The sequence below is a fragment of the Aphelocoma coerulescens genome, chromosome 2 (assembly GCF_041296385.1).
Source record: "Aphelocoma coerulescens isolate FSJ_1873_10779 chromosome 2, UR_Acoe_1.0, whole genome shotgun sequence".
Taxonomy (NCBI): domain Eukaryota; kingdom Metazoa; phylum Chordata; class Aves; order Passeriformes; family Corvidae; genus Aphelocoma; species Aphelocoma coerulescens.
In genome coordinates this window covers 111,959,849-111,980,569 of record NC_091015.1, presented here as the reverse complement: position 1 = coordinate 111,980,569, position 20,721 = coordinate 111,959,849, and the positions used below count along the sequence as shown (strand labels likewise).

Here is a 20,721-nt window from a genome sequence, read left to right as displayed (position 1 = left end):
TTACACATATCCAAACAGGTATTTTCTCAAACTGAAAGCCTAAAAAGATTAAGTGCCCTCTTTTTTAGGTTGAGTTCACAGTCAACAGAGGGCACTCAATAAATTATCTTCTAAAAAACAACAAAAAAGTGCACTTCTTATGTACATTGTCCCTCTGCCTCAACAAGGCTTATGTAACTTTTATTGTTAGATCTGTTTACTGTCTACTAATTTTCCTAGCACATCAAAAGTTATCCTCCTGGTAAAAAAAGCATCATCTCTCTCTAGAGGATTGTTGCTTCCTTTTCCTCTTCTTGTGTACTCTTGTACATGCAGGGATTACCCAAATCCAGAACTCTCAGAATCTTCATGTTAAATGTATGTGGAATGTAACAAAAAAGCTATAGGGTCAGTATATAAGAACTGGATCATGAATCTTATACTTTAAACAAGCCTAATTGATAGCCAAGGAAACGGGAGAGTCACCATCATGGATATTGTGTGGAGATGACAATGGATGGAAGTAACTGGAAACATAAAACTGTCTCTATCATTCCTCTTTCTGAAAATGAAAACACAGGTTTTTATTTACAGTATTTGTGGCAAACTGATTCAGAAAGAAAAATTGTCTGGAATGACTCAGAATGGAATGAGATGAGATTTACCCAGTGAATACTTGAATCCTCCATGTCTCTTGAAACAAGAATTTGAGACTGACTTTGCCTTGATCTTCTTGATCTTCTTGATCTTCTTGATCTTCTCTACTCCTAAAGTCATAGTCCCCATGGGCAGCTACAGACTGAGCTGCAGTTCTGTCTCCTACATGAATGGCCCCGTAGAAAGTGGGAGGAGTGAAACACAAGCTAGCAGATGGTGCTATCATAGACGCTTTCTGGAACCTTCCTGTAAAGTACAACTGTCCTGGGGACTAATATAATTCTATATAATTGTTGCCAAATTAATAACAAGAACAAATATTGTTTGTCTCAGGTCTTATTACTTAATGCATTTATTCTAGTAAAAAGGGGGCAAAAAAACCCCCAAAACAACAACAAAACCAAACAAAAAAACCTGACAACGACAAAAAATGTGCAAAGTGTTTTCCAAAGCCAACATTATATGGAAAATTGTACTTCTCACTTCCTATGATGTTAAATTAAATAGCTGGAAGCACAGGCAGCTTGCAGTCATGTTTGGTAGTGGCAGAGCTGTGAATATGGTACAGGACATTCAAAAATTTTGTTCATAGTTGCAAAGCATTGATGCCTCTTCATTAATGATTTTGAAGATTTTGAAGATCACTGTGTGGAAGAATTATATTGTGTGAAACTGGAATAGAGGTGACATGAAAACTTCACCAAACTTCTCAATATTTTCAGCAAGGTACTTTTTTTTTGCATTGTTCTCTTGTACTGTACTTTTAAGTTATCTCAGATCTCCTCTAAAATGCATATGAAAATGTTCAAAAAGCTCTTTAGAGTGCTTTCCACTGAATTGATTGTTCTATAGTGCCAAATATAAACTAAATCTTGAGCTATATCACCTTCCTGGGGTTAAGTAGGTAGAGAATGATGCATTACTAATTTGAGCATGGGCCAGAACAGTTTTTAAATGCTTAGTAGAACAAAGTTTTAATAAAAGATACAAAGAAGTTTGCAGTTCCAGAGCCTTAACCTTGGAATAACAAAGGTCCTCACTAATCACTTTACTAATCCATGCAGTAGCAGTTTTCTTACCAAGGCATCGTTCCAAAAAGTGGCTTCTGTTCAGCATTTCACTGCAGGTCACCAGCCACTGTAGTGTAATCCGTGAGGAGATTTATGGACCTCAAAGTGGAACTCCTTAAAGAACAATGTGTTGTTAATCAGCAAGCCACTGAGTGAGCAAATGGGAATTGCTGAAGCTACAGAATTTCTTCTTTCCCTGCGATGTGAAAGCCTTGTTCAGTGCATCTTCAAGGATTTACTGGCCTCTTCCCTGAAGGTCTATTTTTTTCTCAAAACAGTGCTGATTAGTTACTCAGGATAGGGCTGCATGTAGATACAAGGTGAAAGGTAGGCTGTGCAGCCCTGCAGCTTGAGACCACTGTATGTGCTGATGGGCTCAGCACCATCCTCCATGGGCAGTGCTCTGCTGCTCTCAGCAATTGAGATATGGAAAATTTCCTTCCTCTGCTTGAAGAGATCTACTTGTAAATCTCTAACATTCAGAAAACTGCTCTGCCCGATGAACTGCTCAGTATGATAGTGTCCTCTGCTTTTCTCTCACCCAGCACGTCCTTAAGTATGCCAGAAAAGGTGGAACAGCCTTTGCAGGGAGAATGTGAGAGTCTCAGCCACCGCAGAAAGATCAGCTGGAATATGAGCTATGGAGAAAACAGAATCACTTAAGAAAGATGAAGGCATGGAACCTCTGTATCCCATAACCTCAGTTCTTGTGTAGTGGTGTTCAGCATTTCAGTCTAGACTACAGGATTCTGGCTATCTAGGGAAACCCACACAGTGCCTCTGTGGTACACAGGAGACTTATGTACCCCGAAGTAGGTATTAGAGAAAGAAAAGAGGAAAGAAAAAAAACATGAAACAAAATCAAGGACAAGTTAAACAGATTATTACTTGCACAATCAACTGCTCCTCTGTAGGGAAGATGGATACTTCTTCCAGTCAAGTTTGACAAAGCATTGAGAGTCCCAGCTGCCAGATGTGTGAGTTAAACAGAGGTATGGTTGGTTCCATAAAACCCAGCTATTGGGACTGAGGAATATGCAGTGCTGTGGATCTTGAACAAGCCCAAATGTGAGATACATTTTTACCTGCTCACTGTGTCAGCATTGTTTATGCCTGAGTATGCAGAGAAGTAGAGCTTTAAATATTCGGGGAACTCCACCAAAGAAATCTCAGGCTTGTGTAGGTGTCTCTGGATTTAGGTAGCAGCAGAATAAGGATAAACCATATTTTGAAATAATTTAGCTAATCTGATTTAGATACCCTAGTTCTGTTTTTCTAATCCTGTCCAAAGCTCCAGATGCCATTTCTGTCTTAAAAGAGAGGAGTGCACTGTAATTGCATAAGTATGAGATATCCAAACAGTGTAAGTGAAATAATGTGTAAGAAATAGGCAGCCTTTTATCCAGCCGAAAAATTCAAAACTGAGCATGAATACTTCCCTACTGAAATAGGAAAAGATTTTGCAGCTGTGCTAAGTTATACCCAAGATAACAATTTTCTGCATGTGTTCTGGAAGTGAATACTGTCACAGTGATACTTCTAAGAGAGAGAAAAAGCAGTTAGTGATGGAAATTGTGATGATGTTGATGGCAGTGGACTTACCTCCAAACTCAGGATGACATGGAGTTAGGACAGCCACAAAGAAGATATGAGATAGAAAAATCCAAGCATATTTAACATTGTCTTCAGCTATTTACAAGTATGAATCCACTTTTAACAAACAAGAGAGTACTTTAAATTTTACTGATACTCTTCCCACTTGTACAGCACTAAATATATTATATGTATGTGTTACTATAACATGATATCCAGATCAATTACATTCTTGATACAAGTTTAAGAAGTATGTAAGGGGTGTTTGTGTTCTGTAACAGGAAGATGAAACTCGAAGGACAAAAAAGAGCTAGAAAACGTGGAATCTTGCTCCGTAAGTTAAAATAGTTTGAGTGACAACAAAAAAACTCTTTCTGTAAATCTATCTTGCCATTCTAATGGAAGACACATTAGGACCTACCAAAGTATGTTTCTTGTGTGCCTGCTACAAGTAGTCCCAGGGAAACTGGCCCTGGCTTTCAATGCTGTGTATTTCCAAAATTGCCAGGACACCTTGATCTTTCTCAGAGTCTGCATTTTTCTGGAATTAGATAATGGAAAGCAAGATATGGAAGAGAAGAATTGAAGTTACAGGTCCGTCAGATAGTACTGAGCAATTTATCAACCAGTACGTTTTACCTCATTTTGTAGAATCATAGAATATGCTGAGCTTGAAGGGACCCATCAGGATAATCACGTCCAACCCCTGGCCCTGCACAGGAAACCCCAAGAGTGCCTGAGAGCTTTGTCTAAACACTTCTTGAGCTCTGTCAATCTTGGTGCTGTGACCACTTCCCTGGGGAGCCTGTTCCAGTGCCCAACCACCCTCTGGGTGAAAAACTTTCCTGATATCCAACCTAAACATCCCCTGACTCAGCTTCATGGCATTCTCTTGAATTCTGTCACTGGTCATGAGAGTGAAGAGATCAGTACCTGCCCTGCTACTTTCCCTCATGAGGAACATTTGACTGTTTTACTTCTCTCCACAGTAAACAGTGAGAAAATATGTGAATACACACAGAAGCAAATGCACACTGACATTAAGTTTATACTGATATTTGTTTGAAGTCTCACCCTTCAGTAGGATGATAAGCTGAAGTGAGCAATGTAGTTAAATTCAGGTAGGAATAAAGTGATGGTTATGATCATATGGGTACATATGTTTGCCTATGTAAAAATCTAGCATGAGAAGAGTGAGATTGTTTGCAGGAAAGAATGAAGTTTTCTTGCTTAAAGGAGCAAATTTACAGATTTGAATGGTCCCTCACATGCTGTGTGTGATAAACATTCAGCTTATCTTTCCAGGAACAATAAAATTTCATATACTCCTGCTCAACATAGGAATTATTTTTACATATCTCCATGCCACTGACTCTCTTGTAAGTTAATCTCATCTCTCATCAATTTTTCACCAGCTTCACTCTGATGTTGATAAAGGCGATGGTTCCATCAAATACATCTTGTCAGGCGAAGGGGCAAGTTCCATTTTCATTATTGATGAGAACACGGGGGATATTCATGCTACAAAGAGGCTGGATCGAGAAGAGCAGGCCTACTACACACTCCGAGCACAAGCACTAGATAGGCTGACTAATAAACCCGTGGAGCCAGAGTCTGAGTTCGTCATTAAGATTCAGGACATCAATGACAATGAGCCAAAATTTCTGGATGGTCCCTACACTGCTGGAGTTCCTGAGATGTCTCCTGTGGGTAAGTGAAAAATACACTGTGGGTGTTGTGGGAAATTTGTTACTATTGCCTTTTTAAAAGTTTCATTATTTTTTACTGTTTCACACTAAGCTACTTAATTATCTATGAGGCACCTGCAACAGTTAGATATTTCAAGACTTAACTGGAAATAACATGCTAGATTAAGTATTTACCCTTTCAAAAATGTTGTGAAACTCAAATAGCTATGCAAGGATTCAGATAACCATTTTATGGTGTATTTCTCATTCCAGTGCCCAGAGGCTTTGTTTTATAATTCCCATTAACAGTAATAAGTTTCACACCTATGTTATGGTACTCAGAGGTGATAATTTATAATTTCATTCAGATAGTGTATGTTCACAAAAAACTCTTCAAATTTCCTGCTAGTGAATAGCATAATTTTTTGTTTCTAAGTTTTGCACATTTTAGTAATAGTTAATTGGATATTTTTTCTAACACTGAAATCCCATTTTCTGGGGAATATGTGCAAGCAGCAGGAACTGGGATACAATTTGACATAGCTCAAAGTTCTAGTGGAATCAGAGAAGAATGGATTTTAGAGGCTTCAGACCCTTTGTTGGAAACAAAGAAATGCTTATTTTTCCTGAGTTTGAATTAGGGAAGAATTTCAAAATCAAATCCACTATCTCCTCATTTTAGAGAGACAAAATGCTCATCCATTTCCAGGTGCCTCTGTTCCTTTGATAGCTGACTCTTTCAGACCAAATTAAGACTTTGCCCAGAGATGTTTTGGTAAATGTTGTCTAAGATGAAATTATAAATGCAAGCAAAAAAAAAAAAAAAAAACCCACAAGAACTTAATTTAATGTACTAGAAATATGTATATGGGAAGGCTCACTTCAGCTTGAGAGAGTTCTCTGGTCATTGAAATAAATATTATCTTTGCTTGACTGATTTTAAACCATATTAAAATGTGGTACTCTTACAGTAAGACTGCACATAAAATTTGCTATAGTTTCCTCAATATGATTTCCTGTGTTTTTGAATGTTAAACAATGCATCTAAACTGGAGCTAGAGAGAGAAAAAGAATCTTCCTTACCTAAGTGCCCTGCAGCAATCAGTAGTAAACATTGCTTATATAGTTGAAACTCAGCTTAGGAGTCAATAGAAGATAAGTAAAAACATTGCTAATGCATTTTCTATACTTTTATTTTACTAAGCAGTGAGCATAGACACTATTTCTCATTGATACTTGGCATTGCTCATTGTCACTCAAGCACTATGTGGATGACTGAGGAGGCAATATTAGCCTTGGAAGAAAGACAGACACTACAGCTTTTGCAGAGTAACAGGAAGGAGATGAAGTTGTGATACATTGCTGAGAACATATTACTTCCAAACTTTGAAAAAATCTAGACAACAGATAATCTAAGACTATAAAACCTAAATCATCCACTTCAAAAAATATGTTGTGTTAAAATATATATATTTTTTAAATTAAGTTGCCCTTTTGTTTTAGAATAAGATTATTTAAGTAAGATGTAGCTTGCAGCAACTATGAGGGGTTTTTTTCACTTTTGCCTATGAACTGAAAAGAAATTGTCTCCATATTTCTCTTTTGCATTTATTACCTCTGTCTTTTCTTGCACTGGCATATTGATGTACGGACAACTACTGCAGATATATGAGGTTTACCTACACTTACAAATCCATGCCTCTACTCCTACCTCTGCTCCATTTGTTCCAAAAATATATTGGAAATCAATCTATGGGGAGTGCAATGTGTGCAGTGGAGAATACAAGGACTGTTTTTCAAAATTAGCTGCTTTTGCATATTGTGTTGAATCTTTACATCATGAATAAGTAAAAGAAATTCTCTCCCATAAGGACCATACAACACCAAATGTATTTTCAAATCAGGTGAAGTATTATGCAAAATTATTAACTGAGACTTGTGCACTCTCTGAGGTTTGTGTCAACTAAGGGTGGTTTCAGATTAATTAACTTCCTGAAACTGCACATTTTAAATGTCTTCGTGGTTAGTATCACATACCTACTGCATTGTTACAGAGTTAAGGATTACCATGAAATTCCTTTGTCACACTTTGTCGCACTTTGTCTTACATAGTTACAGCAATTCATACTTTATTCATATAACATAATTTTTAATTAATCACCTGGAGCATCCATGAAATATTAAGGAGATACAAAGTATCTCTCTCCTATTTTGTTTAAAATTATATCCATGACAAGGATTTTTAATTGGATATTAAAAGAAATGAAAGAGATCCTAGGATTATAAATCCAAATTAACTATAAGGCTAGGAAAACTATAACCTCTTTAACCTACAGGCTGGTTATGCAAGTATAATGGTTCTGTATTTTATTTGATAAATATTTTTGGACATTATCTAAGGCTAATTGAAGTCAATCTCTTATTTTATTTGAAATGACTTTGGGTCAGGTTCAAATTATATTTGGGTCAGGCCCAATTATATTGATTATCCTGAACAGGGTAAATATCTTGATGGCTTGTAAATCTATTCATGGCAAAACCCCCAAAGATATGGCTTATCTGAAAATCATAAGGGTTTGTTTATGTCACATTTTTTTAAAGTATGTCTGGTACTTAAAAAATTGAGTAGAATTATATTTCAAACAAAAACATACTGGTCTGTTTGAGTCATAGCCAAGGGAAGTGGGAATGAGAATTCCAATGCCCAACACAGTATTGGTTTTTTTAATCTTCTCTGATCTCCAGCCATATCAACAGCTTTGGTTGTTACCCACCACAACAAATATCTCTCTTGCCATGTTTATTACCCCTGGTTGAGATGGATAGAAATATCTGCATTCTATAACAAAGAAAAGAAAGCAAAAGCATTGTATCATGGTTAAATCTTTGATACAGTGTGTAGTGGATTTTGAGAACCTGAATGAAGGGGTAGTGTCCCTCTCCAGGCACAAGCCACCTCTGCTTCCCTTTATCTGACCTTGCTGCTTAGCTGGGACCAGTCTTGAGTTTTGTCCCCAAGTGAAGGCAACATAACGAGGCTGTGGGAGGGGAGGGAGAAGGCGAAGAGGCTTCTGACTCTCCCCCTTCACACTCCTGGAGGGGAACGGCTATGGAGGCATTGCTGTGGGTAAGGGCCAGTGACAGAAGCACAGAAATGCCAGATGGTTCTGAGCAGAGCTAGTCTGGATTTTTGCTCATAAGGATTAAGCAGGAATTATGGACAACTTGATAGTAAAGGTGTTTAATGTTTTTCATACCAGCTGACACCATGTAGAAATGTGATGCCGTCGTGGATTTGTTTTGTGTGTTAGACATAGTACCCATTGTTAACTGATATCAATTAATACTTTTAATAACTGACTGCCTTAAAGCTCTATTTTTAATTTGTAAATTTGGCTAAAATTCAACTGATAAGAGTTTGTGCAGTTTCAAAATCAGGCATTTGTTACATTAATCTGGTTTTAGAAACCAGTTTTCTTTTGAATGATCTCACCAATATTAAAACAGAAGTCACAGAATCATTTTTCATAAAACATTATTTCAGAATTTGGGTAAAATATACTGCAAGTTACGAGCAAGCTTTCTAGAAAGCTCTGTAGAGGTTTCTAAAGTAATACAGTGGGAGATTCAAAATGGATCCCTTCAAAATAAACTCCAAATAAATTTCAGCAACGAGTTTAACTTTTTCTCTTCCTATCACAGAAAAGGTTAATCTCTACAGCATGTCAGGAACATTGTTGAGTCTTGACTTGGGTAAATTTAAGTACAAATAACATTCTGAATTCAAGGTCTTCTCTGCAAAGATCCTCCTGTCCTTTTACATTAATATCACTATAAATAGGTCAAGTTCTAAGATTACTGTAATTTTGTAATCTCTACCTATATATTAAAGATTATGTTAAAAATTATCTTAAAATTTCTGGAAAATAAAACCAGAAATCTGTGCCAATTACACAGAATTAAGGCTGTTACTAACTACTACCAAAAAAAGAAATATGTGGAACACTTTGATAAGCAGCACAGATTTTTTTCTCAGTACTTGCTACAATTGCTGAAAAAGTATATGAAATTCCTACCTGTAGAATTCTTTTAAATGAACTGATATCCAAACTTTGTTAAAAAGACATAACTGTAGAGAAAAATAATTGTAGATGAATCCATACCTAAAAGAGAAAGATATTTTTTAAATAAATAACCCATATTTATTTTTTCAACCCATATCAAATACACAAACTGGAAGAAATATTTCAAGTTGCAGTTGTGAAGCTGCAGTTTATATAAAGCCACTATAGAAAGTTTGGGGTAGGGTCTACACTTGTGCTCCAGGGCTCTGAACAATGGTGACTAAACAGGATTGATTGGAACACTCATTTTGTTGGATGGAGTAAAGGTATGGAACCATTTGTTGATTGTCCATGTCACCTGTAAGTCCTAATCTTGGATGCATGTATGACAGCTGACTTTCTGTATCAGAAGGTAAGGCAGAGCTTTTCGGAATACAAGGAAGACTTAATTTCAGTGCAGGAACACAAATTCTGCTAAGATGATGTACTTGGAACTATGATGCAACTAACCATTTTTCCTCACCCTTTAGATTTATTTGCTATCCATGAGTATCCCAACAGTTTTATGTTTTGGGTTTTTTTTTAAAGGGAATTACATATTTTAATTTGACATCAATCCATTGCAGAAAGATTAGCACAGCAATACACGGCAATTATCATACTCTGAAGGAATACCTGTTCTTCAAGAGCAATCTGCTTCTTCTGGAAAAATCTCTGGAAATCCTCAAATACAGATCTTTCTGCACATTATGTTTCCTTGGAACAGATTTCCTACACATAGGACTTTTCACATAGTTAGAATACCTTCTGTTATCTTGCATATTCTTAAAAAAAGTTGTACAGAAATCTCCCTTTTTGCATGGGACTTCAGAAGCTCAATATTTTTTGTGTGCAATTAGTAAAGAAATAATGACAATAGCAGGGGTTTCAGATCTTTCCCCCATTGATGTTTAGAAGAAGTTGATTAGCACAGAGGGACTGGAAAAGTATCATTGTTTTTTAGTTACTGATTACATTTAAATGGGATTATCGCAGAAAGATTTGATGTTAGAATTCCTACTTAAAACCCATCCTTTTCTGAAGGATCTATGTGTTTCAGGAGAGAGACAATTAGATTCAGATAATGACTTTATTCATCTCATGGAATGTAGAGGGTTTGTTTGCTACATCAGTAGATTTTTACAGCAAACAAGCACTTCTAAACTTGCAGCATTTCGAAAATGACTGTGCTACGATTGCATAGCTTGTAATTTCTTTGATCTTGTATTGGTCTGGAGCCCTTGAAAGCAGCAAGAGCAGGGGGCAAAGACGTAACTGTGTGTGAGGTTTATAAGCACTCTTGCCAATATTTGCAGACATTGTAAGCTTCATTGGCAGGGCTTAGTGACTTTGTAAATGTGGTAATCCTGGCTTTCACAAAGAACACAGGATGTCAAACAATCATTTTGATACCCTTGTTCTCAAAAGCTAGATAGACTTTGGCAAGTCTAAAATAGGTCCCTGTATGATATTATATTATAGAGTAATCTGTAAAATCAGTTTGACATACTGAATCAAAGCTCTTAGTTACTGGTGAACAGAAAATGGATGTATTGTAAGTCCCATAACTGATAAATGACTTCATGGATTAACTACCAATTTTCTTTTTAAACTTTCCATCTACTTAATAGTTGCATGTGAAATTTCAGGTTGGGAAGAACCTTTTCCCTCCCCAGAAATATTAGACAGGTCACAAAGAGATAAAAATTGCATTTAAATAGAATTGCAATCATACTACTTTGCCATGGATACTTCAGGAATAGACATCAGGAATGTGGGCTAGCTAGGCCATAACCTAAGTGAATAAATTTATCTTATGAATGATCATATCTGGTCAGAATTCTTACAAGCAGGACCCATCCTTTGCAATCTGTTCCATTTTATGGAGGGCTGCACTTAATCCTCTCTCCAAACTTTCATCCTAGTTCCAGTCTCCATTTATGATGTTCTACTTAACTGAGAATGGAAAAGATGAGGAAAATGGATGGGAGATGTAGTATTTCAGATAGAAAGAATTTCAGAACTTTCTCTCATTTCCTGAAAAATCCAAGTGAAATTGACCAGAATACGATTGATGTTATGTTCACCCTGGACACTTGCTATTGCAGTTTGTTCTTAAGAAGAGTTTTCAAGACTTGCTGGTCTTATTTTCACATGTCAAAAATGTGTTCTTTCAGAAAATGGACACTGTGTTTAACAAATGCTTTTCTCTAATCATGTGTCTAAATCCAGTCTGTGAAGCAATCTGATCCTCTCTTGAAGACCTTTACTGGGCATCTGCCAAATTGCTGCAATATTAATTTGCAATCTCACCTCCAAATGGATCCCTGGGCAGTTGAATGGAAGGTCTGAATGTTCCAGACAATCTGCCAGTGAGAAAAAATAATCCTTTCTGTCTGTCAAAGGGTGGTGACCATGGCCAAGGCCCTGGCTCTTGAGTGTTATTTTATTCTGCTCCCAGCACACACCATGGAAGCTGTTGTATAGAACCAAACAAATGGGAACTGACATGGAGGACATAATGAATAGGACCTGGATGCAGAATGAGGTCCTCACAAAATATACCCTTCTTGCTAGCCAGTTAGAAGTTTTGCTTTCTTATTCCTGTCAACATAGAGACATTTCTTGATCAAGGAATATTTATGAAATAGATTACCAAAACTGATATTGCAGATTACTGAAGGAAATTAGTACTTTTTAAAGGAATATAGAGACAGCTTTCAACAGGTTTTCTCTGAGCTGAAAAAGAAAGCCTTCAGCCATGTCTTTTATGAAGCAGTAAATAATTTTATAGGCTAACAATAATTTTGTGTAGGTTTATAAAAATTTGTAAAACCTATATATGTACGTATGTTCAAATTTCTAATGAGTCATTACAATTTCAGCATGCAGACTTCTCTTAAAATAAATACTACTACTATATTTTGTACTTAAACAGATTTCAGGCTTCACCATCATTACAGAAATTTTGCTCACATATCCTTCACCAAGCAAAGGCAGAGATAGAGAGTAGGAGCTACTGAGTGAGATGGTTTTTACTGCTGTGAGTCAAAGCCTGTGACTATTTGGGAAGACAGAATTCTGTAACAGCTGATAATACTAGTTTACAAGTAGAACCTGATACACTAAACAGAGTCAGCATGGAAATGATGAACGCCTGTGAAAATGTAGTTCAAATTTTTGTGTCTTTCATGTACAATAGTGCCTCAAACATTTTACAGGTACTTCTGTGGTTCAAGTGACAGCCACTGATGCGGATGATCCTACTTACGGCAACAGTGCTCGAGTGGTTTACAGCATATTGCAGGGACAGCCTTACTTCTCTGTGGAGCCCAAAACAGGTAACTTTACATAAACCCTTTGCAGTAATGATAAGAAAAAAAGGAAAATGTGCATTAAGACTTGCTAGGGACTTATTAATGTGACCTCTGAGTTAATTGAATATATTTGAGTTTTGTTGGTCTTTTAATCTCTTATTCTTTAGAATACATTATGAAAACCACACATCAGAGCTATGTAATAAACAGACTTTGCTGGAATAGAAATTCTTGTCCTTTTTATCTACCAGCTGCTTGGTCTGCTATCTGTTGTTATCTCTCTTATCAGTTAAAATTTCAAAATACTTTGAGCATTTTTTTGCAGATTTCAGAAATATCTAAATGTCACATAGCCAGATTCCATAAGAATAGATTTAAGGCACAATTACTCTCCATTCTACTTTTCAAACTGAAGGTTTTTTTGTGGGAAATGAATCCCTTCTTTATTAATTTGAAGAAGAAAACACTGTGCTTCTTATGCTTATCAGATGTAACATTTTGCTGCCACTTTCAAGGCATATTACTGGTGAAACTTTGTTTTTACAATTTTCTTGAAATTTTGTAAATATTTCTAAGCCACAACAAGATGCAACCTTTAATCCTCTGTTGGTTTAATAAATATTTCCCATTCTGCTGTATCATTTCATAAAGCAGGAAAGTAGGTTCTTGCTCTGCTCATTTCAGTTTAGTGCTTGAGCCTTCACTTACACCTACAAGGAGAAGAGTTATAATTTTCATTTTGGATATAGCCAAGCTGAGACAAAAGAAAAAAAATATATTTACCCTTTTTATCGTATAAAATCTGTGATGTGAATCAGAACTGAGTCCCAATGCTATGAACAGAAGATGTTTAACAACATCTAAATTTGCAGAAATAAGTTCTATAATTCTCTTCATATTGCAGCAGATCCATGCTCAGCAGGGATATATAGCGCTTTTCCCTCCAATGAGTATGATTTATAGTGGTTTTCTCTCTGTTTCTCTTTCTCTCTCTCCATGTGTGTTTATGTACCATGTATGTTGTCATAATGACTGCAGACAGCCCTTGAACTATATGGTAGTTTCTGCTAAATCAAAATCTTTAAGAATTCAGACTGAAATGTTTGCATGCATTTTCATCACTTTGATGTGATACTCAAATTTCCTGTGTGCATGACAGTTTGCTTCCAAATGATTGGATAACTTTGCCTGGTAATTTAACTATGACAGAAAACAAGCAGGCCAAGAAAAGCAAGGTAGAAACAATAACACTATGAAATTGTGTATTGTATTTTAACATGTCTTGTAAAATGGGTGAAATAGTGCCAGGCAGTCTGTGAAATAAATGTTTCAACCCAAAGATGATTAATGGCAAGTCCAGCATTCATAAGGGAAAAAGAAATAAAACTCTAAGCAAACATTCAACAAATAGCAGATGAAGAGATATGTGTCCCAATGTGCCTCTTCTTTATTTAGCTTGTTTATGTTTCTTTTACTGCTGACACTACGTGCTGGTGGAGTAAACGGCTGCCTCTCTGGAAATCAGGGTTAGCAGCTGTACTATGTTCTGAGCATGAAATATTCATAAAATCATCATATTTTGAGAAGGCATATTTATTTTTTGATGTATATCAGCATAGCTGAAAGGATGGAACACTGAATTTTCTTCTAGTTTTCATTTCACATCAGTTAATTAATTATGCAGGTCATCAAATGGACACAACAAAAGCTACTTCAGATATTTAAGTATTTCATTAAAAAACAAAAAACCCTCTTAATTATGCCAATGATTTAGAAGGGGATATTGTTCAATATATGGTAAAATAAGATAATTTCATATATCTGCAAAGTGTGGCATGTTATCAGTATGGGTAGGAGTTAATGTGTTGAATGTGTATTCAAAAGATAGTGAAATGAATCTTGATCTTAGAATCTTAAAAATGAGAGCAGAATATTCTGTTCTTCCTAGCTCTAAAAGAGTAGGAAAACAAATAGAGAAGATTACATCTTCCAGGGAAGGGAGTGTTACCCAAGACACTATGAAGTCTAGTTCAGGGAGAAGGTATTTGGAAAACAGTCATGCACAGCATTACCCAGTGAATCTACGAATAAATAAAAATTGGTGGGTTTTGGTGACTAATTAAAAAAAGCTTATGGTATGTCAGTGCAATTCCTAGTCAAAACCTGTGATGTTAGTGTTGGAATTAATTCATTCCACTCTTGATGCAACCACTGATCTGCTTTTACCTTTCAAAGGCAAACTGATCTTTCACAGTAGCATATTTTTGCTTGTGCAATCCTTGTCTTTCTGCAGGTGTTATCAAGACTGCTCTTCCAAATATGGACAGAGAAGCCAAAGACCAGTATCTCTTAGTTATCCAAGCAAAGGACATGGTTGGGCAGAATGGTGGATTGTCAGGGACTACATCTGTGACTGTCACCCTGACTGACGTTAATGACAACCCGCCCCGCTTTCCACGCAGTAAGTTACTTTGTAAATACATGACTTGTAATGTTATTCCTAAACACTGCTATTTTCTTTACACACTGTGCTATTTCTAAACAAAAAGTGCTTATTGTCCATGTTAAGTAATTTGATAAACACTGACTGCGAGTTATTATTATTATTATTATTATTATTATTATTATTATTATTATTTAGTAAGCATTGTTTTTTCGTTACCTCATGCATACCAGATCAGTTGAAATGAAATGGTGTACAGAAGGGACATTTATTAATGTATTTTACTTCCTCTCTATGAATAAATAGACAAAAATATATATCCTAATAGATACTTAGGTCTTGCCAGTTCGACTTCCAGATTCTTTAACTTGACCCTTAATCCCTCATATTCCTTTGGCATTTCCACATGCTTACAATGTTTCCTAAAGAGTTAATCCCAAAAGAGCCAGAAAGTCACCTTCCCTCCATTTGATTTCTTTGACCAAGGTGGCTCTCATCCAAACCAAAGAAAGGAGCACACAGCTGTATGTTCAAACCTGAAGAGCTCAGTTTATTCATAGCATTCTGTCTGGGGTGCTATTTTCTTAATAATAATAAAAAAAATTACTTGGTAACATAGAATTAAAGTAATGTGAAGTATATATTCATGTCAGCTCCAGCCTCACCTCCAACGATGGAAAAAATAGATCTGGACATAATAGATTTCCTGTTATTTCAAGCCACCAACTGCTTGAAATAATAATAGAATAACTGAAGCTGTTTTTGAAGGTGAGGGTGTTATTGGTTACGGAATGCACTCTGATATCCTTTTGACAGCATATATATCATTTTGTACTTGAATAAAAAAGCTAGAATTTTCAAGATGGTGCACTTACTGTTAAAGAAATGAATATATATTAGTTTTTAGTGATATTCAGATTATGAACTGCCTAATCAAGATATACAGCTATGAAATAATAAGATTTTATATTAATATTATTTTACTTGCTTTTCTTTCCTCTTTTCTGAAAAAACAAAGTAAAAGAGTCTCTGCATTATCAGGGATTCACATCATGATTTGCAGTTAAGTTTTGAGTTATATTTTTGCATCTTTTCTTTATACTTCTCTTGTCACATGAAGAAGTTATGCCTGTTGTACTGAGAGTCTATCACAAAGAAAAGCTAGCAAAAATGGCAATTCTATTTCAAAAATGAAGAATAGATTCTTGTAGCCTGAGTAAATGTTCAGGCACATGACTTAAAGGAAGGTAGATTTAAGAACACTAGATTTATTTTTTTTGGCTTTCAGTCCAGAAGGCTCTGAATTCATTAAATTTTATAATTTTGCAGGATCATATCAGTATAATGTCCCAGAGTCTTTGCCAGTGGCTTCTGTGGTAGCCAGAATAAAAGCTGCAGATGCAGATGTTGGACCTAATGCTGAAATGGAGTACAAGATTGTGGATGGGGATGGTTTGGGAGTATTCAAAATTTCTGTTGACAAAGACACCCAGGAGGGAATCATAACCATTCAGAAGGTGAGTCTGATTTTACCCACTGATTGTATTTGGAACTCTTCAAAATGGGGGCAGGTAATGAGAGTATGAGCTTTTGTTTCTAAGAGCCTTGTCTGCTGTAAAGGTTTCTGTTGGTATATTTCATCTTGACTTCATTGTGTGATTTTGAGGTTTTTAATGATTTGTGCTGAAAAATATTCTGCATTTTCTTTGACAAGACCTGTATAGTTATGAGGAGGATGTTTTAAAGGGCCGTGTTTGAATGGGAATCTAAACTTCAGTCTCATTTGGCTTTGTATTAAATAGTAGGAAATGTGAAAATATATCTTGCAGTAAAAATGTAAGTTCCAAATAAAAAATGGATCCTGAAATTAATTTTAAAAATAATTGTCTAAATGTCTTTGGCTGAGGTGGTACTATTCAGAAAGCACATATTTTTAAGTTAAAATTATGTAACACTAAAAGTAGTAGGTTTACAAGATCGTGTATTATTAAAAACTATTCTTTTAAAAAAAACCATGTAAAATTTAAATAAGTAGTTTTTCTTCACAGCTTTCTATGTGTGCAGTTAGAAAACATTATGAAATTGAAAAATCATATTTATATAAAAATACTAAAACTAAGCTTTCTTACATTGCTGCAACATATTTTTAGACTATCCTTTTAAAAAGTAAAAATGTGCTGAAATAATTTTCAAGGAAATTTAAATTTTTTTAACAGTAGAAGTCATACAACACCTTAGAAAAATCCCTATTTCCTACCTCTTAATGGGTGAATGCTTGGCATGGTCCCTGTGATCTTTGTTATGCAAAAGGTCATCATTTCACAGCCTAGAGTTCCCACCCAGAGCCCAATCTGCAGCTCCTACTGCAGCTGCTCACCCAGCTACCTACACTGAATGGATTCCTCAACAGCTTAATACCCCTAAAATGTGGGAATGACTTGGCATTTTGGAATACATGTAACTATGTTTCTGAACAAGGACCATATACTTAATACGGTTCCATAACAGGTTTTTCTTCCCTATACTTTCTTTAATCTTTGGAACCTTCACCTATCGGTGGTGGGGTTTTTTTGCCTTTTTGTGTTGGTATTTTTTTCCCTTCTCTGGTGCATCAATTTCTTCTTAAAGCAATATAAAGCTTCAGTTCTGTTTCCCTTTTGAAAGAAGTTGACTGAATGATGTTGCAAAGCAGTGGGCTAATTTCCTGGTGCCCTTAACACCTGTTGAGAGCTGGTAATCATCCATAGATGTCACAACAAATGAAGTATGTTCACCCTTGAAAGATCATAATATGTGTAATGTGAATCATCAATTTTCAAGGAAAAAACACCCATCTTAGGCTTCTTGCAAAATGTACTTCTGCTTAGCACGTTTGAAATACAAGTGATGGAAAGTTGGTAGTCTTTTTGTTCAACAGCCAAATTCAATGTGGCTCCTTCAGTTTGCTCATTTAAAGTTTTTGGGCAAAGATGTGGGAGAAATGTGCCTATCCTAGGGTAGAACATTTACAATGAACAATACTTAATCAGTCAAGGTCTTCAGTTATCTGAGAACTGGTGAGTTAACTTCCATTTTTAGTATGGTTTTGTAGTCACGGTATTTGTTCCTGGAGTATCCTGATTTCAATGCTATACAGTGGACCAAATAATTGACATTTATTATTTCTGTAATCATTTTAGCTAGGGAACTGAACTGGACTTTTAACTACTGAATATTTGCCTAAGAAGTGCTCTGTGAAATAGCTGTTGGACTACATTAAAAATTGTTGACCTGATCAAATGGTCTAATCTGTTAATAATTTTTATACCTACATACTGCCATGTTTTGACACAAGTATTCAGACATTTTTCTCTGCAGCAGTAGACCTTTTCTCTAATTCTCCTACTATTTTTGACTTTCCTCTGTATGGTAGGTAGTCCTTGGTTAGTGACAGGTGCCCACCAAGCCAGTCTATCATCCCCTCTTCAGCAGGATGGGGTGAGAAAATAAGATAGAGAAAACCTTTTGGTTCAATATAAGAGCAGTTTACAAAAGCAAGACTGAAAATCACATGCACGCCAAGCAAAGTGAAAACCAGAAGATTTTATTCCTTATGGAGGTGTCTCGCCACTTCCTGGGAAGCAGGGCTTCAGTTCAAGTAGCAGTTGCTTCAGAAGGCAAAGGTTGTAAATAATGAATGTCCACCCCCCCCTTCATCCCTCTGCCTTTGTCTTAGCTTTTATATCTGAGCAGACACCCTATGGCATGGAATATCTCTTTGGTGAGTTTGGATCAGCTGTTATGCCTATGTCTCCTCCCAAGATCTTGCCCACCAGCCTACTGGTGAGTGTGGGGAATGTTGGAGTGACAGCGCTGATGCTGTGCCAGCACTGCTTGGCAGTAGCCATAAAACTGGTGTGTTGTCAACACCTTTCCAGCTACCAATGCAAAGCACAGCACTGGTCTGCTGTGGAGAAAATTGACTGCCCTTCACCCAAACCTGACATACTCTGACATACCCAAAGGCAATTCTCCATTCTGACGGGCACCTCCCAAACCTCCAGATGTTCTTAGCTTTTCATTTTGATTCCAGGGAACCATGTGCTTTGCCCATGCCAACCCTGCAGAGAACATTGTCTAGGATAGAAGAGAAGAGCTGAACCACAGTGGCTATCAGGCAAATGCACCTTCTTCTGGATAATAAATTGAATTGAAGTTCATTCATAACTGTGTATGTGGATTAAGTGGCTTCAGTCATGAGCCTTACCTTCCAGATCAGTCAGGTTATCCCTGCATGTTAATGTGTGCTTGTTAGTTAGAAATCAGGAAAGAAAATAAGTATGTAGCCTGGAATCTGCCTAAACATTTTACTGTTGGGCACATGACGTTCTGTACTCCTCTGAGTGCAATTACCTTGCTCCTTTTCATGCCCTAAAATCAGCTGAGGTATTGAGAAACAGCTCAGCCTCAAAATGCATGCCCATCCTTTTCAACTTGTGAGTATTGATATGCTCAGATGACATGTCTGTGTACACAGTCTTTGCCTTGGCAGTAAAATGCCAAGGCAAAGACTTATGAAAAGGCACGCTTTGGTTCTAAATGCAAATGGGTGCTTTAGTTTTGCATACTTCTGCTGCAATTGTACATAAAGCTCAGCAGGCTGGGCATGAAAATCACCGGCAGTAACTCTGAGCAGCTGAAGGCACTTCTCCATTCGTTTTTGTGCTGGGTGTTGTGGAGAAAGTTTGGCACCTGGTTATCCGAGTTCCACACACAAGCTGAGGATTTTGCATTCTGTTTTTAGAAGGATAAGATACTTTAAGACAATTTTGAAAGTTGACTTCCTCACTCAAAACTAACACTTCTTTTAACACATGAGAAGCATTAAATTAAAAAAGAAAGAGTTTTTGTAAGAAAGAAAAGAAAACTGTGGGAAGGGAAGTGAGATTTAAGAATTCACTGAGCAAAGAAAGATTTTTATGTTCTTTTTTACTTTTATTCCACAATATTCATTTTATGGAGTATTAAAGAAATTGCCCAAGGATGAGCAAAAAATGCAGGAAAATGATCCGGTTTGAAACAGAGACATACCAAATACCACGATATTAGAGAAAAGTGTTACATGGTTAGGTGTATCTCAAGATTACTGGTGAATAAGATTTGGGTGTGTTTAATTTTTGGTTTTTTTGGATTGTTTTCCATGCATGTTTGAACATATTTGTTCTCTGTACCCTGTAACACAGAGACTTCAAAACATCCCAAGTCAGTGGAAAAAAAAAAATTGTGGTTTTACTTTTAACAGTGATATTCATTGAAATACATGGAGTGTATTCTTCCTTTCTTTGTAGCTCTTCTGCATTGCTATAAACCCAGATATCTCTTTGGCTTGCACAGTTTATTCAGGATGTATTTTTCTCTAAACATTTAGAGAACAGTGCTGTTTTCTGAATAGCAGTGGTAGTTCTGCTCATAGTTCTTATAGCCACGGAAAGACAAGGGATACAAGTTCCTGAACATGCTAGTACTGTTGCTACCTAGTGACTAATGTCAGTGTAGATCAGCTACCAGACTAAACCTCAGCTCAAAATAACATTTTGACAATAGTCTGGGACTCTTGCAATAACTTCCTTGACCAAATGGAATCAGACAAGAGAAGAAAGCTTTCTTTGTGTTTCTATCCACTTGGTCTTTATCTTTTCAAAGAGTAAAGAGTAGGATTGTACTACCTTATGTAGCACAACTAGGAAGCATGTGTATAACTGTACAGTTTTTGCAGCCATATGGATTTTCACATACTCATCACACTTTATTTTATTTTGTCCCAGTTAGGATATTTGAATCAGGATTGAATGAATGAGATGTGAAGTTCACGTATTACAGGAAGTTGCTTAA

General features: G+C 36.3%; 1 protein-coding gene across 1 annotated transcript in view; it reads left to right on the top strand.

The window, feature by feature from the left end:
• Window positions 1-20,721, top strand: part of CDH7 (cadherin 7) — an 81,349-nt gene that overhangs the window by 34,906 nt on the left and 25,722 nt on the right. The window contains exons 3-6 of the mRNA XM_069005933.1: window positions 4,715-5,009; window positions 12,312-12,431; window positions 14,701-14,868; window positions 16,180-16,367. Coding sequence (XP_068862034.1) covers window positions 4,715-5,009; window positions 12,312-12,431; window positions 14,701-14,868; window positions 16,180-16,367 — 771 coding nt within the window. The remainder of the gene's footprint in view (window positions 1-4,714; window positions 5,010-12,311; window positions 12,432-14,700; window positions 14,869-16,179; window positions 16,368-20,721) is intronic.